The 16,747-nt window shown below is 48.0% G+C and overlaps 2 protein-coding genes across 7 annotated transcripts in view; one reads left to right on the top strand and one right to left on the bottom strand.

The window, feature by feature from the left end:
* Timeout (circadian regulator timeout) overlaps nucleotides 1-16,747 on the top strand; it is a 148,559-nt gene that overhangs the window by 40,014 nt on the left and 91,798 nt on the right. The window lies entirely within an intron of this gene.
* On the bottom strand, nucleotides 1,601-5,469 carry LOC143371592 (uncharacterized). The gene has a single exon (XM_076816921.1). It carries the CDS (start codon nucleotides 5,206-5,208, stop codon nucleotides 2,407-2,409), a length of 2,802 nt encoding a protein of 933 aa, XP_076673036.1. The 5' UTR covers nucleotides 5,209-5,469; the 3' UTR covers nucleotides 1,601-2,406.

Here is a 16,747-nt window from a genome sequence, read left to right as displayed (position 1 = left end):
AGCTGTCTGTAGACAAATCCTCGCATCTGTCTGCTATCACTGGTTCGTGCAATTTCAAAGTAAATAAATGGGTATATTAATATCGTTTCGCTTTAAATACACGAGCGTTCAGAGCACAGGGGAATACAATCATGCGGGGCGTTTATTAAGACAAGTATTTGCACGGTTCGATACAATAATTATTTTTTTTTTATATCAATAATAATGCGCAAAGTGAACAAATAGCATGTCGGGACATACGAACGAAAGTCGATGGCAATGGGGCGCGGAGCATGCGATTAATCTTCTGCAAGGGCTTCAACTGAATATTGAAAAGTATTAACAGCGCGATGTAAACCGTGATACAATTCATGCGCGTCGTAAAGCAGAGGAGAAATTTTTCATCGTGTCAGGCATTGTTGTGAAATTTCTGACACGAGGAGATTTATTCGCGCGGCGATAATCTATTCGCCCGGCGAATGAAACGCCAATGAAGTGTGATTTACTTACCTGCACTTCATGTTTCGCCCCCGGGTCCGCCTATCATTTCTTTTACAGACAATTATCATCCTTGAACGCGACGGTAATCTCTGCTTCCTCGTGATCGTGAAAACAATAATGCCTACTGCTTAAATTCTACGGGAAACTAAGAATATTCGTGGGCGCGCCACTGCCGCAGAAACGAACATACGTAACGAAATAGAACGTCCAGGTACTTGGCGAAACTTAAGCGATACGAACAGTGAGAGGCGATGAAAATGAAGTAATCCAGAGTAATTGCATCTTTGTACGTCGGTTTATTATCATAGCGGTACTTTGACACTGGTTATTTTAAGAAAGATAATGTCTAGCCTCTTCGTTATTTCTTATCTGTTCTCTCCGGCTTCTTATCCTCCGCTTTTTTTTTTTATTCTGTTTGTCGAGGAGCCTTGGCGACCCGCCAAGTTGCCAGAATTAAGTTCGGAAGCTATGTTTCTGTACACTAGGTGTTACCGCCGTTGAGAGCGGTTTTCACCTCGCGATCATCTCTCTCATGCCCTTTCACTCTCTCTCTCTCTCTTTCTCACTCTCTCTCTCTCTCTCTCTCTCTCTCTCACTCACTCCCTCTCTCACGCTCTCTTTGCTCGTTCATCGCATTCCTTTCTCACACCCCCGTTCACTCGCTCCCTCGTACAGCCACTCACGCTTTCTCTTCCCTCTCACTCGATCCCACAGCGTTCGATAAAAGTTCTTCCGGCCAGCAATCGCTCTCGTTTCCCGTCTCGCACTGTCATTCAAACGTACAATTCGCCACCGCGAATTTCACGCCAGCACGTTCCTCCGCAATTCCTTTCCCACCGTCTTCCCCTCCCGTCGCCGTCGGCCCTTTCCTCACCGCATTCCCGTCGTACACGCACTTCCACTTCAGTCACGGAAGCGTCCTCTAACGTACGGCGGAACAGTCCAATCCGGAAACGCGGGTCACGTTACAATTATTTATTGTCACTAGGTGCTATTTAACGGTTTCGATCGCCTGAGATCGATGCAGCGCGAGATGCTGCTCTTTAATTATTGCCACCTGCGGTCCTCGCCCCATCTGCCCCCTGCCGCATCGTCCTTCGAAGCGCCCGAGGGAGCATAGTCGCATGGCGTACCGGAGGAACGGATGTCCGAAAACCGATTTCAAGCCCCTCGGCCACGAATGTATTTTCATCTCGATCGAGTCCCTTTAGATAAATATCTTTGTTTGTTCAGTCCTCGGCCGACGGAGCATACTAATTTTTTTTCCAAATGTAACCGAGCCCCGGCTCTGGCAAGTTTATCGTTCAGCCGAGATTCTCGCCGAGGGATGTATGTACCCGCAGACTACGCGGGACCTTCGGCAACGGCTTCCTTCACCAAACTTTCCCGTCCATTCCGTATTTCTCGACGGACAAAGCCCGGCCTGATGGTTATACGGCAACTATTTTATGGTTTCTCACGGAAAAGTACAGTGATCTGTTCGAGCTTTGTACACCTTAGACAGAGCTGCTCGTTATCCGTCGCTCTCCGCTCGAGGCCGGTTTGTACTGTATTATTGTAGCGTCCGCATCCGTTCTTCGTGGCGGGTGATTCCAGGCTGATTCTCCGGCAGTCGAACGGTGAATTACAATTCGAGCTTTCCCATTTTCCATGTCCAGTCGCCACTCGTCGCGCAACAGTGGCGCGCGATCGTATTTCCTACGCCAGAGATCGGTATAGGGTATCTCGGACGCGTCGGTTGCATTACAGCTCCTCGTTGGGAAGGAACGCGCCAGGCTACTTCAGCATCCTTCTGAAGTACATGTTTATCAGTCGCGTCCTCGACAGCCTTGCGGGTAATATTGATGAAACTTGGGCACGTTCCTCGTAATCCTCGGTGTCTAGCCGCTTATCTCTCTCGAAGAATCGAGCGTATTCAGACTCTGGTCACCAAAGTTCCGTGGTCGGAGTGAGCGTGTGCACTTCGATGTTCTCGTGGCGATGATACCTATCCCTTCGGCGCACGGTGGCCCGTCGCGACAACACCACTGTCAGCGCTACCGCAGCACCGAGGACAGCGCCAGCCAGCACCAACATTCCCGGATGAGCACCGGCGGATAAAGCCTCGGAGACTCTTGCGTCCGAATTAGTCGCCCGACTATTCAATTCCTCCGCGACAGTGTTCGAATCAAGAGTACTCCCTAGTACCAAGTTCTCTTTCGTCAGATTGTTTAGTCTCTTCGAGTACTTCTCCGTCGTCTTCTTCCCTTTCGCCCCCCGCCCGTCCTTCAGCGTCGCGAGTTTCGATAGCTTCAAGGGGTCCATCTTGCTCGACGATATGCTAAGTTTGCCCGGCCCTCTGCTCTTTTGCCTCTTATCCTCTACGCGGTTATCAAAAGTTCCCGAATCCGAGTCGTCCTCCAGGCCACTAATTGACGGTTTACCGTCGCTCTTCCTTCGATACGACGGTTTGGTGGGGTCCGCGATGAAATTCTTCGTCCCCGCTGAGGTCTGATTGACTTTGATTAGCTTCTTGCCGACACTTCGCCCCTTCTGCTCCCCCGCGGACGAAGTGACGTTCCTGAAGGAGGTAGGCGCCTCGTAAAAACGCGTCGCGTTACTCGTGACTGGCAGTGACGCGCTGAAAATTGACGAGATTGTTTTCGCTTGAACATTCCCCGGGTCGCTGGTGGCGTTGCGGGAACCGTTCGCCCCTCGACTCGAGTCTGTGTACGCGGAGTGCTTTGCAGTGTACTTGCTGCGGGATGCGTCGATGGGTGTATCGGTTGCTTTGGATGCGTTGACGTCGGTGACGTTGGAAGACACGTTTAGCTCGGCGAAATCAGAGGTACGTTTCGTCGCGAGTGGAATCGATGATGTAACGGAAGCGGTAGTTTCCGTGGTTGGCACGGTTGTAGGGGGAGGACTCGGCGGCGATGGTAATTCGTACAGAAACGAGCCTGACAATTCCTGCGGTGTGGCACATTGGCCCGGTTGGGCGTCTTTATTCAGCTGTTCGTGCTGCATCAGCCATTCCCCGAGCCAGTACAGGTTTTCGGTGCAATCCCAATTATTCCCGCTCAGGTCCAGGATGCGGAGCTGCGGCAGCATATACGGCAGGTCGAATCTGAGGGTGGTGATGTTGGTCTGAGACAAATTCAATTCGATGAGGCTCTTGCAGGCGGACAGCGCGGCGTCATCCGCTAAAAGCTGCCCGGCCAGCACCGGGCTCCTCGATACGTCGAGGAACACGAGTCTTTCGGGTGTAGGTACTGGAAACGCCATGTCAGTTTGCTCCTCTTGCTTCCGCTGAAGCGAAGTTAATCCCGACATGCGAAGCCTGGCCAGATTACTTGGTCCACTTACAGTATTAGCTGGTAACGTTTTAATGGGATTATCGGACAGATCAAGTTCTTCGAGCACCGGTAATTGACCAAGTGCCCCCACCTCGATCTCGTTGATATCGTTATCGTTTAGCGTCAATGACTTCAGATTGCACAGCCCCTGGAGATCGTTCGCTTTCAAGGCCGTTATCGCGTTCCTTTGGAGTCTTAAACTTGTCAGGCTGCTCGGAAGACTTCCAGGTACCTTGGCGAGAACGTTGCCAGAAATATCCAGCTGCTCGAGGACTTCTAAACGTCCAAGGGCATCGTCCTCGATGTCTATCAGTCGATTCTCCGAGATGTCCAATATCCGTAGCAGGGGGTAGCTGTCCAGGTCTCCGCCGCGGATGGTGGTTAACTTATTACCGGCCAGTCGGAGCGCTCTCACGGATCTCGTTAACGCGGCCGGTACTCTGGCCAGTCCTGTGCGGGATGCATCGACAGTTTCCAACCGCCTGCCAGTGCCCAGCAGCAGCGAGACGTCTCTTTCTTTCAGCGGGTTCTCCGAGAGTTTAAGCACCGATAATCCCGGAAGCGGTTGCAAAGTTCCCGAGGCCGCCCGCGCTAAACCATTCCTAGAAACGTCGAGCTCCCTCAATCTGTTGAGGCTCTCGAACCACCTGGCGCCCAAAACTTGCAGTTGATTTCCGCTGAGGTCCAACTTCTGCAGGGAGTAGAGAGGCGTGAGCGCGCTGTCCGGCAGGTCCGCCAGCCTGTTATCCGACAGATCGAGAAACTCCAACCGGTCCAGACCTCGAAAACCGTACTCGTGCACCGTGGCTATCGCGTTTTTACGCAAACTCAACCTCACCAATCCGGCAACCGTCCTAAATTCTCCGGCACTCACGCCTGTCAGCGAGTTGTCAGACAAGTCGAGATACATCAGCTCGCTCATATTCATCATACGGCCTATTAGCACCGCGTCCAATCCCGGCAGACTGTTGTATGACAGGTTGAGCGATCTCACGCGCTCGAAACCGTGCCACGACGCGTTCAAGAACACCAACGAACAGTTCGTCACGGACAGTTCGTCGAGGTAGGGCAACACCGTCGCGTTCCCCTCCGACTCGTCAACCGTATCGTTTATGTCAAACTCGTGCAACGTACTGATCACTTCGAAATCGTTCAGCGAACCGCTCACTTCCAGTTCATCGAAGAAACCGATCACCTCGTACTCGTCGGCGCCGTCCACCGCGAGGCTCTTCGTTTTGAACGGCAGGCCGGATAATCCCGGCGCACGACCGCGACACTTCACATGCACGGGGGCCGGCGAGTCCCTCTCGACGGCGCCCTGGTGGCACTCGCATAGATCGGGACACGCGGAACCACTCGCCATCAAGGCGAACAGCATCAACGACAGCCACATAGCTCCCGGTACGGCGTCTTCACATCTCGATCGGCCCGATGGTCCTCGAATTACTACTCGCCGGGAAGCCGACAGAACGAGCCCGGTGGTTCGCCAGCGGGCATATGCGCGCCCGGTGGCTCATCGACGGCGGACTTGACGCGCCGCACGTCGTGATTCGGGGACGATAGGTACCGCCAAAACTGACGCGTATACACGGATGCCAGAGCGCGGGTAGACTATCAGCCGCGACAGACGTGATGTCCATACGAAGGACTGACAAACACTGCGGCCCCCGACTCGTAGCTGCGCCCGCCTCTCTCTCCTCTTCATCCTCTGTCCTACTCCACGCCTGTCCGCCTCCCTTTCTCTCTCTTCAACCCCCCATAGCCGGCTGTGTGCCGTCGTCTACAACCCTCCACCCTTCTACCGTATCATCTCTCTCTTCCTCGCTTCTTCTCTCCCTCACCCTACCCCCTACCCATCCCCCAATTCCTATGCACAGGCTATAGATGCGTACCTCCACCACCGCCGCCACCACCAGCAGCGGCAGCCGTCGCTTTTGCTCTCGAACTCGATAAGGGGCGCCAGTGCGCTTGCGTTCCCCGGCACAGGGTAGCAGCGCGTACAGCCGCCGGTATCCTGCGATTTCACAAACTGCTGCCGTTGACGACTGGCTGACTGGCTGACTGGCTGACTGGCTGCTCGGCTGCCTGACTGACTGACTGACTGACTGGCTGACTCACTCTCCTTCTTTGGCTTTCTTCAGCTCGACTCGCGTGCTGGGATCCCCGAGGTGCCAGGGAAACCATTGACGGCCCCCACGGAATCCACCGCAAGGAAACGGAATGACTCCTCTTCTCTGATGCCCCTATTTCCACTTACCGGCGTACCTGCTCCCTTTACAAGATCGGGCGAGGCAAATGCGGGCGATGTAGATAACGGCTGGAATTATCGCCCCGTTTCTAGGTTGGCTATTCTTTGAGCGGTTCAACGATTCCGCGGCGGCTGGATGAATTGCTCAGCCGAAGGTGAACCCACCTTCGAATAGATTCTCACCAGGTGATGATCCCGTGCTCGTTCCCGCGGCAAAATTCACTTCAATCTTATCGTTTCCCCCTTTCTTTTAATGGTGAGACGCGCATGCCTGGATCGTTCAAGGCTCGACGTTGAGTTATTCCGCATTAAACGAAGCGGTGAAACTTTTATAACGGTTCGCTCGAGAAATAATCACGTAGTGTATCGCTAATCCAACTGGAACTTTAACGGCAGCTTCGGGAACTCCCCTCCATTGACTTTCTTAAATTCGATTCGCGTGCTGGGATTACAAAGGAGCTCAGCTGCAGTTCTCACGAAATAAGGTGAGAGGTCAGCTACTTTCTCGGCACGCACGCTTCCTATCTTGTTAAGGCATCCCACTCGATACGATTATCTCATATAAACCTGCCTTTAATACGCGGTAAAAGGCACTCCACCGTATTAGTGGTCTCTGTGCAGTTGAAATTGTCATTTTAAGTTTTCACTATTTTAAGTAACTTCCAACTGACGCAGCAATTAACCCGAGTTTGAGTAACTAGGTGTATTCAGTGGGAATTGAGTTTCATTTGTGTACAGGTATATTTACAATTTCAACGGAATCAGTGAATAAACAACTCCGAACGGTGGCACAAAGAGATTTACTATCAAGTAATTTCATATTTCTTTAACATGCGTGTTGCTTTCAGTACCACTCGTCGCTGGTATATTTTTTCCTACATTTCTCCATAATTAAAATTCTTTCTTCAATACCACAGTATCCTTTCACTCGGTATCCGCTTGAGCATGTACTTGTAGTTACTCCTTTTAATTAGAATTATCATTCAAGAACTTACAGTTCTCACGGTTTTTACACTTCGCGAATTATAACACAAAATCGGAAAATAACCGGGTCTTCAGGGGTCAATTTCACCTCCTTAGAGTGAATTTGGGCAGAAAAATAAAATTACGTAATACATACCTATATATCTTTTGCATATCCCCGCTATTTAATTTTTTTTTAACTTCTGGGTGGGAGATCTTACCCTGTAAGTTTAAAAAAACTACAAAAATATATACTAGCAATGTTAATTATTTTTCTACATATTCTAGTCTTTCCAGAACTCCACACTGATCATTAGATTTAAGCAACCAGGTATGTAGCAAATCTACGCATTGTCTATGTGTTGCAGCCTCGAAAAATAAATGTATTTCATGGAGTAAGTCGAAAGCATGTCGCCACTTCGATATCCATACATTCTGCAGTTTCCTTCGTAGAGAATAAGTGTTCGATTATGCCCGGATAGTCAAACGCGAACGGTCGATATGGCCCAAAACAGCATTTCTGATAAGTCGGCCTTATGTATAACTTCACTTGTATGTATGTATGTTTCGTACATGCCCTTTATATACCCTGCGCATGTATACGCATACATATGTATATTCAGCGCAGCGGCAAGCAGAATTTCGACTCCCATAAATTAGTTTCCCTACGTCTCTAATCTCCTGGGAATTACTGCGCTACTTGCCGGACTTGCCGGACGATCGAACGTGATCTTGGACCAGCTCCGCCAGTCTCGATATTTCTGTTCGATTAGGACGAACGATCACTGACGAAGTTAGCGTCGCTCGCGGTTAAATACTTGAGCCAGTGGACTTTAAGGGTGGATTTCCTGTGCAGGGACTTCGTTAGCGAGCCGCTTCGCCGACTACTCCGCCAGATATCGGTCCGTGGCACGTGGAAGGGGGTTTAAAGTTAAACGAGCGATTGTCAATCACGCGCAAACCATAAATAAAGCGTTGATTAAGGGAAAGCCCCGTCCCTGGCCAGACTATGCTTCTGCTCGCCGACTTATTGCTTCGAAACTCTGCGACCCTTGCACAGGGATAGGACTCGTCCTGGATGTTACTTGTAAAGGTGTTTGTTATTGGTCAAATCTTGCCGTTTTGTCTTAAAGGCAGTGTTGTAATAGTTGCAAAATACTGTAGTACTTTAGGTCTGGGTAAAAGTATTATATGTACATATTAGGCAGGTTAATTATAAACACTTATTGAAAGTGGCCAGAATCTGTGGTAGTTGTTTACATGTTTGAGATGGAAGTGATTGTGATAATTTTAAGATACATTGAGTAGAAAAATTACATTCTGTACTCGTGCACAGTCTGTTCACTTGCCTCTTATTTATTTCCTGTTGATCTGAGCGTAAAATTCATTAATACCTTAATGAGTGTGATTATCGCTTGGGCCATGTTTCATATGAATATTTATCATTCATCAGAGAGTCACATTCCTTTTTTTCAGTAGATAAACAGAATTTCAGTAAATAGCAGTATTATTCATTGAACTATTACATATAATTGAACTATTTATAAAGCAGTAGTTTGCACTTATACTGCACTTGTTATGTTCACTTTCGCTGCCTTTTCGAAAGCTCTCCAGTCGACCTAGGGCTGCAAAGCAGAAGGTATAACAGTAGAATAAATCAAGATGAGTCCTGGCATTATCGGCTCTGCTCGAAACAAAAGGATTCGATGATGAGCGCAAACATTCGCTTCAAACGCATCCGTTCCATTAAGTGCTCTGTAAATCGACCTGAAAATCCGCGTCGCTTTGGAGGCAAGCGATGATTTAATCGCTCGAAATGGTCCATACACCCGGCATTTTTGATGCGACAATTTCAGGGCCACTTGAATTCTTCAGCCACTCGATGTGCAGGAAACTGTTTCAGGCGCATACTGAAGTGCATCCAATGCACGGGAGAAGGATCAGTGTCTTTCGAACGCTTCAAGTATTCATTTGCTTCGTGTACTAATCCTCGCTCGGTACGTTTTACCTGACAGAGTGATGCCTTCAGTTTTCAAGGATCCTTTTAGAGAAAAGCTCACTGCGCTCCTCAACAGATCAATGCTCAATGAGCCGAACGGAGCTAATTAATTCCTCGGGAATCTCGATACTGTATGCTTCAAATAGACATGAGAATTTTTCTTCACAGATCAAAGCTGAGTAACAGCACGAACAGTAATTAATAGATATACAAATCACTATTCAGTAAAAGCGTTATTGCAAGCCGATGCAAAGAGTTTCATTTTCTCGTCTAATCATTACTGTAACCTTCCCCTATCATGCCTTTTTTCAAATCGAAATTCCCATTCAGTTTTTTTGACAACATCGAACCACCTTTTTTTTATTAAACGCGGTCCCGCCGTAGCCTGAATTTCCACATAAAATTAATACAAATTAGCAACAATTCATGAAGCGGACGCCTCGGTCCCTGCAGTCTCGTAGCCAATTAACCGAGGTTCATCAGCGGCGTGGCATCAACAGGGTCGGCCAAAAGCCTTTCCTGAGAGACGGGGCCGTCGCTGGTGCAACTCTCAGCCGGAACAACTCTGTACAGGTGGGGAGTGCCGGTACTGGCGCGGTATATAAAATTAACAATTTCGTCCCGACGAACTCGGGAGTTTCGTGGTTCCGTTGTGCCCTTGCAGCGGCAAGGAGTCAACGGGTTGAAAGGGGTTACAGGGGGTAGAGGGGTTAGTCGGAACTGTTCGAGCCACGGGGCACGAACGGACAGAGGGAGAGACAAAGGGAAAGAGAAAAAGGGGGAGGATTTGGAGAGCGCCGGTTGATAAGGGAAATCTTTCGAGCTTGCGGTGTCGACCGACATGTAATTTCCCCGAAATAGAGGATGGAATCCTGGCGGGCGCTGGCCGTGCCCGGTTACGAAGTTACTTTTACGATAGTGCCGGCCGAATGTAAATGGGAACGGCGTCAGAAAGACTGAAGGAGAAAACCGGAACGACGGAAAGAGAGAGTGTTCGATGGCGGGGTAAAAGGGGTGCGAGAACAGGGAGAAAGAATGAAAGGGAAGGTGGCCGGGGAGTGGACGGGCGACAGAGAAAACGGGAATTAAGGGTGAGGGGGCGGGGGGGGGGGGGAATGCGAGCGAAGAAGCATGGCGAGCTAGGATGGGAAAGGAAGAGGTGGAAGTAAAGGGGATGAGACTGTCGGAGTTTGTAATTGCAGCGGCTTTAACGCGCTGCTGATGGCCGATGGCACCCGGGACTGGGGTAATGGTCTGCACCAAATGTCTCTTCTTGCCGGAGAGTGGAGACGCCGGAGAAACCCGAAGAGACGAGGAAAACGGGTATTCGAGGAGACACCGAACAAGAGAGGCACGTGGATTCGTCGCCTTTCCTTCTTGCCAGGGGCTTCAGCCCGGATCATTCCTTGCTCTCCCCCCGATGCAGCCGCAGCTGTTGGCATCGACCGATATACGTTTCTTTGCCTCGACGTGCATTTACCGTGGCCCCTGATCAGGATACAGGTCGACGCGCGTGCGACGATGCCTCTCGCCGGGTAAATATTTAAATGAGGACAATGGCTCTCGACGAGATCCACGGGGAAAATTCAAATGGCGCCCGGGATTTAGGACAATTTTAACGGGTATCGCCGGGAATCCATCATCACGCGACCTACAAATCGGGGCTGTTTTCATGTTTGCACTACCAGAAACGAATCCCCCCCTGACGACTATTTTTTATGACTTTCAATTGCACAATATTTTTGACAAAACGTTTGCAACAATGCTTCGCGATTCACTGCTGTTTGTTTATCGGTACTCCGTTTTAAGGGGGCTGGAAATTCGTTCCGCGAGCGTTGTTTAATTACAGCTCACTTCCAAACAAAACAAAAATAGTTTTCGATGAAGCGGACAATTTGGCCGTTTCTTTCATCCCTCTCATTCGTGTATTCGTTCCTGTTTTATACTGTTCTTAATCTCTCAGCGAAACGTTCGTGATTTCGTGTCTATTGGAAGTATCCTCGCCTTTAATATCGTTCGAGTAATGCCCCGTTGAAATTGTCAGCCATTGAACACAGTACGAGGCAACTTAACGCGCAACTACTTAAACGACACTCTGGCTAAGAGAAAACGTGCCCTGGCGAACTGTAGTGTATTTACGTGCAAGTAGTTAACGCAGGAGGAGCTAACTGCTGTTTTTTTTTTCATCTGGTACTTAATTCACGATTAACTCAGTGAAATGTTTATACAGCCTCCCTCCAGGGTAAATATTTTATACCTGACAATTTCATTCATCCGCGTTCACGTGCCATCGAAAATTGGAAAAGTTAGCCCCTCAAAAAATTCTCTCCGTAATCGACGATCGTACTTCCATCGGATGCAAAAAGCGGATTGAAGTATTAAAGCGCCAAAGATTTTCGCGAAGCTTCCATCTTCAGCCTGGCTGATTGAATATTAAATTCCGAATTTCATTCAAGGATTTTCTAATACGCCACGATGGCATTTTTAGGGGCGTTCCTTGATATTCGCGCGACCCCCGGCTGAAGTAAGACCTTTCAGCTCGAAAAGTAGAACGTGCTAAGGGAGCGAGATGCGCAGTACAATTTTTCAAAATTCGTGTCAAGCACTATCGTGGCAGGAGTGCAGCAGACCAAGACGCGATCCTGAACGATAATGTTCTAGTACCGAAAGACCGATGACTTACATCGTAGGTTTAGAGGAGCAGGAAATACGTACCGCCTTACACTCGAGGTCAAAGTTTTACTGTCTCGTTGCACAAAGTGTAGCACACAGTAAAATAGACTAAGCTGATGTTCATTAATAATTGAATGAAGAAAGCCCGATTTAATATAAACTATATCTGCTTTTAGAGAGGATTAAAATGGGCTTCTAAATTCGTGCTTCTGTTTCTGTTGCACGTTCTCCCTGTTTTTTTTTTTCAATCGGAAGTCGGGGCTAAATTCGGAATCGCGTGTGACGCCTTCGTTATTCCCGTTCTCCTATTTATATTCCCCCGTACATTTTTCGACGTCCCGAATGAAACGAGGCACTCGATCGTTGTTGTGAACCAGGGCAGATGTGAATGGCTGCTCTTTTCCACGCCGCAAATGGATACGCTCGCGTGTCTCTTATTGAAACAGCCCCCGTATCGCGGCGGTGCCGCGCGTGCACTGAAGTCTTATAGTCGCTTCCACGTTGTACCCGGATTAATGTTCATTCCGTGGCTAAGGTAACATTCTATCTCCGCGCTGTTGCGCGAGCCCGCGATTCAAAGTATCCGAGAAGAAAGGGTCGCAAATTGCAGAAGAACTCGGATGAATATGCGTGGTACCGCGCGAGCCTCGCATCTACCACGGTGACGCATTTTTACCTTAATTTTATCACTGGCTTTCTGCGAGAACGAGTGGGACGTCAGACGGAGCAAAAGAAGTCTAATTAATAAAACCATCACCCCGCTGGAAGAAGGAAAGAACGATTACAGGCGTGGAGTGAGGGAAGTGATAAAGTCCATCAGACAAAGGACTCATAACGTAATTTCTGAGTAAGTTATCGATCCGACGTGTCCAGGTAGCGGAAAGTTCAGTTATCAAGCGTGCGATTAATCAAAGCGTGTCACTGTGGACGCTCCCCTTTGCGAAGAAGGATCGAAAGGGGTGTTTCTACGGAAATTTCATTTTGAAAAATTAAAAGTACAAACGAGGATATACTACGGCACGCTGACTTACAGAGACTCAGGGCGTCGCTAGCGCCAAGTAACGTTTGCGTTCTCTTTGTTTCTGGTTAGATATTACGAGGCTCGACAGAGATCTGACGAGTCTAGGTCGAGGCGGCAATAAAGAGATGGCATTTTCTTTCATACTTTAAATTTCAAATTGTTTATCGCTCCGCCAGAAGGGTTCCGGTACGAACAAATAAAATCTTCCCTTTCATTTCTCTTTCGAATGCATCTTTGACAAGCATCCTGTTTATTTGATGGACTCCCCTTGCAGCTGCCTATTAAATAATGAATACGCGTCTCGAAGGCTGCAGGGGAAAAAAGCTTTTGGCGCGGGTAAAGAAGCATACGACGTCAGCAGCGAATAATTGAAATAAATGATGCAAGTATCTTAGACATTAATCGAGTAATTGGTCGAACGAGCCACTGTCCAAATAGATCGACCATGTAATTAGAAAGAATGCATTGATTTATAATATTATCGTGGTGTTCTTTGACGCAACGTTTCACTAGAAAGGAGCGCAGATAATGCTCACCATTGAGAGTCATCGAGGCGGGAGAAAAGATAAGGGGAGCTGAATTTGGACGCGCCGAGGTTCTTATCGGCGGAATAATGAAATGCATCAATCCTTCGCAATGGAGAAATATAGAGGTTTTGGTATCTTATTTTTTTTTTTGCCAAGTTACCGCGACCTGGTTCAGTCGATGGTATGCGCTCTCGAACAGAGGCGAATACACGATAGAGATCTGGCGTGCATCCTCCGGATGAGGGGTCCTCGGCTATAATGATCCACGAATCCAAAGTTCAAAGGGTTGCGGGTGCTCCGCACAGCCTGATTGTAAGCCAACTCCTAACGTGAATTCCGTGAATTTTAGGGATCCAAGCTGCTGCGTGTCATACTTCAGACGTAGTGACTGCGATGTTTAAAGGAGTTGGCGTTTCAGTGGAATAGAAATTAACGCTTTCTACTGGCGTTTGGTGGGATAATTATTCAATTTGCACTTGGGATAGCTCTGATTTATTGGACGATACGATTCGCCTCTGAAAATCATGGCCATCACTTTTTTCCCCCATCGGGTTTCTCGTAAATGGAGATACGGTAAGAATATCTTCACAAACAGAGAGAATGGAGTATCTGCCGACGTTACACGTCTGCCCCAAACGATAATAAAAATCACACCCATCTGTAATAATTTATAAAGGATTTAATGCCTCGCATTCCGATATTAATCGCCACTTGAGTGGGCCAGCAGTTTGCACCGTAACTTCTAATGAACATGGTACAGCTGCAAATCGACTGCAGCCGCACCTGGGGACCTCGGTTTTGCGAGTAAGGCGGTAAAGGAGACGGCAGCATATCGCAGGAGATTCGTCAGGGTGTAGACAGGTACAAATATCACGAGGCATGAGTTAGGGAGGTCCAAAACTTCCTAGGGGGCTCATTTGATACATCCAGATAAAATAGGATCGTTGAAATGGTTCGAAAAACGAAGGCGGAAGTGGAAGAGGGCTGGTGGATGCTAGGGGTGGTGATGGCCGCGCGTCAGGGGGATACAGTAATTGCCTTGCATCACAGTATAATTCATGGCACGCGTGCGAAAGCTCATTCGTAGATGGCAACTCTTTATTGCTGATAATTCAAAGAACAAAGTGCAGCCGTCGGGAGAAGATTGCTTTCCGAAACGGTTCCGGTGTTCCATTTTAAAAGTCCGTGATTCCACGTGTATGATATATGGTACGAGGCACCCCGTGTAAGCGTTTTCGGTCGGAACGTCACGGTTTCGCCCCTTTTTCTTGGCTAGCTCCGCGATTTCCCTCTTTTCCGGGCTTCCGCGGATACTGTAGCCTTCCGGTATTTTGCAGTTTTGCATCCTGACGCAACCAGCGGTGGAATCCGCAGAATTGAGAGCGCGGCAAGTCGGGTGAATCGCGCTATTGAATATGGCCATGCGCCTCGTATCGAATTCCCAAGTCTCGGCATTATTTCGTCGTGCCAGCGGTGTGCATATTTGCTACTGTGCACGGACGGGGGCCGGAGGGGGATGTTTTTTGTTTATACGATAGAAAATCGTAACGAGGGGGATACTTACATACTGCGCCTCACCTCCGGTTCCGTTCCAAATGCGCCTCGAATCTATTTTCTTCTTGGAATGCAACACACATTCGTTACAGCGGAGACATCTTCCACCCCTCGCGTGTTTGATAGTTTACTAGGATGAATGATTGTCGGCACTTACAGGCTATTAGAAATTTTGTGACTGTCTTTTTTTGATCCCATGAAACGCTTCCAATAAACTTGTGGCGCTTTTCCATCTTGCTCATTGAAAACTCGCAGCAACACACATATAATCCATTAATACAACATTGATGCAACAGATAGGTATATGTCTAGACTTATCCAACGTCAGATATGTAGTTCAAGTTTCAAGTGGCGTGCAATTTCATCTTTCTAACGTTACCTTCAGTCTCCTCGTGACAAGTCCCTTCTGGCTCGAGCAGTTTGCACCGTTCGCCCCCTGGTAAAATACGTCGAACGCTCGTTCGGAGAGTAACCGGAGATAGGTGTTGTTTCTTCGTTGCCTCGTCCACGATTTCCTGATTTTAGCGGTAGATTGGTCGGGAGCCATTTCGCGGTCGTTGGGTGCTTGATGGATCTTTCGGGACACGTTCCCGGTGATTCCGCCTGCGCCCGCCTCTTCCACTCACTTTCCTGGATTACGTTCGTCGCGATATAACAGCGCCGGGCAGCGTTGTAATTTTTGCGTGCAACTGGCGCGGTTGTTTTGCCGGGAAGTTGGCCGTTACGATGCAACTGCGAAACTTTTATGCCCCCGTAAACCCTTTATTCTTCATGCATTTTAAACGCTCGCGGCATTAGCCGCTTCGATGAACGACGCGACACCTTTGCCTCCGTAATAATAGTTGGAACGGGCGAACGCTTTAATCGAGGAATGGTGTAGATGCAGTGCTCGATGCAGAAACGCTAGGTCCGTTTTGTTTTCCTGTCACATAATTCTCCCTAAATATCTGCACATCGGTTTAAAAATATTCGGTACCTGCTGAATGCACTCGCGTACTCGAGCAGCAAGAGTAGGGGAGACCGGGGCTAAAAGTTCCGGGGGTAAGTTGTTCCGACGGCTCTATCTTCAAAATAAAAAGAGCGTTGTACTTTAAATTATTTTTTCCGTGTGAGTTGATCACGCCACTCTGTCGCCCACTTTAATAGCGTCCGCGACAGCGAATTGTGTGGTTGTAAGCAAGGACCTATTAGTCGCGTACCAGATAAGTAAAAATTTGTCTATCATTACTTTTTGGTCTATTTCAATTATTTAACGTCGATATTATAGATTGAATCGTTCTTATGGATCAAATGACATTTAAGAACATGGTGTAATAGTGTTTATCGTTTGAATACATGTATAAGCAGAATAGTCTTTGAAATTGCTACATTTGTCGGTAGGGGCTAGTTGTTACCGTGACTTGGACCACGTTGTACTGTAAAAACTTGCCCCGCCGCAAATAGGTCTGTGAAGATAGCACCCCCAAATTCGATTTTTAAAAAAAACTCAACGGCATTCGTTTGTTCATCGTATGCCCATGTTTGCTCATAAAAAAATTTCGTTTGCCCACCCTTCAAAAAAAAATTATGGCAAAAAAAAATTTGCATCAGCACCCCCATGAAAACATTTTAATGATTTGTCGGTGGGAAATGATTGTCCTTCGTTTGCCCACGTTTGCCCATAAAAAATTTTTTTTTGCCCACCCTCCAAAAAAAGTTATGAACAAAATAAAAAATTTGTCTTCATCACCCATCATGAATGCATTTCAATTTTTTAAAAGAAGGATACGAATATACCCGACCTGGCCACGTTTGCCCACTCTCAGATTTCATTTGCCCACCCTCCAGAATTTAAATAAAAAATAAAAACCTCGAAAAGAAGGGTACAGGTGAAGCGATCGCGTTAAAGTTCGATTTTTCTAGAAAATATTATCAAAATCGGTCTTTCAACGATGCAGTCCGTTAGTT

Source organism: Andrena cerasifolii, chromosome 7 (assembly GCF_050908995.1).
Source record: "Andrena cerasifolii isolate SP2316 chromosome 7, iyAndCera1_principal, whole genome shotgun sequence".
Classification (NCBI taxonomy): Eukaryota; Metazoa; Arthropoda; class Insecta; order Hymenoptera; family Andrenidae; genus Andrena; species Andrena cerasifolii.
Note: the sequence above shows the minus strand (reverse complement) of the source record. Positions and strands in the feature narration are given on the sequence as shown.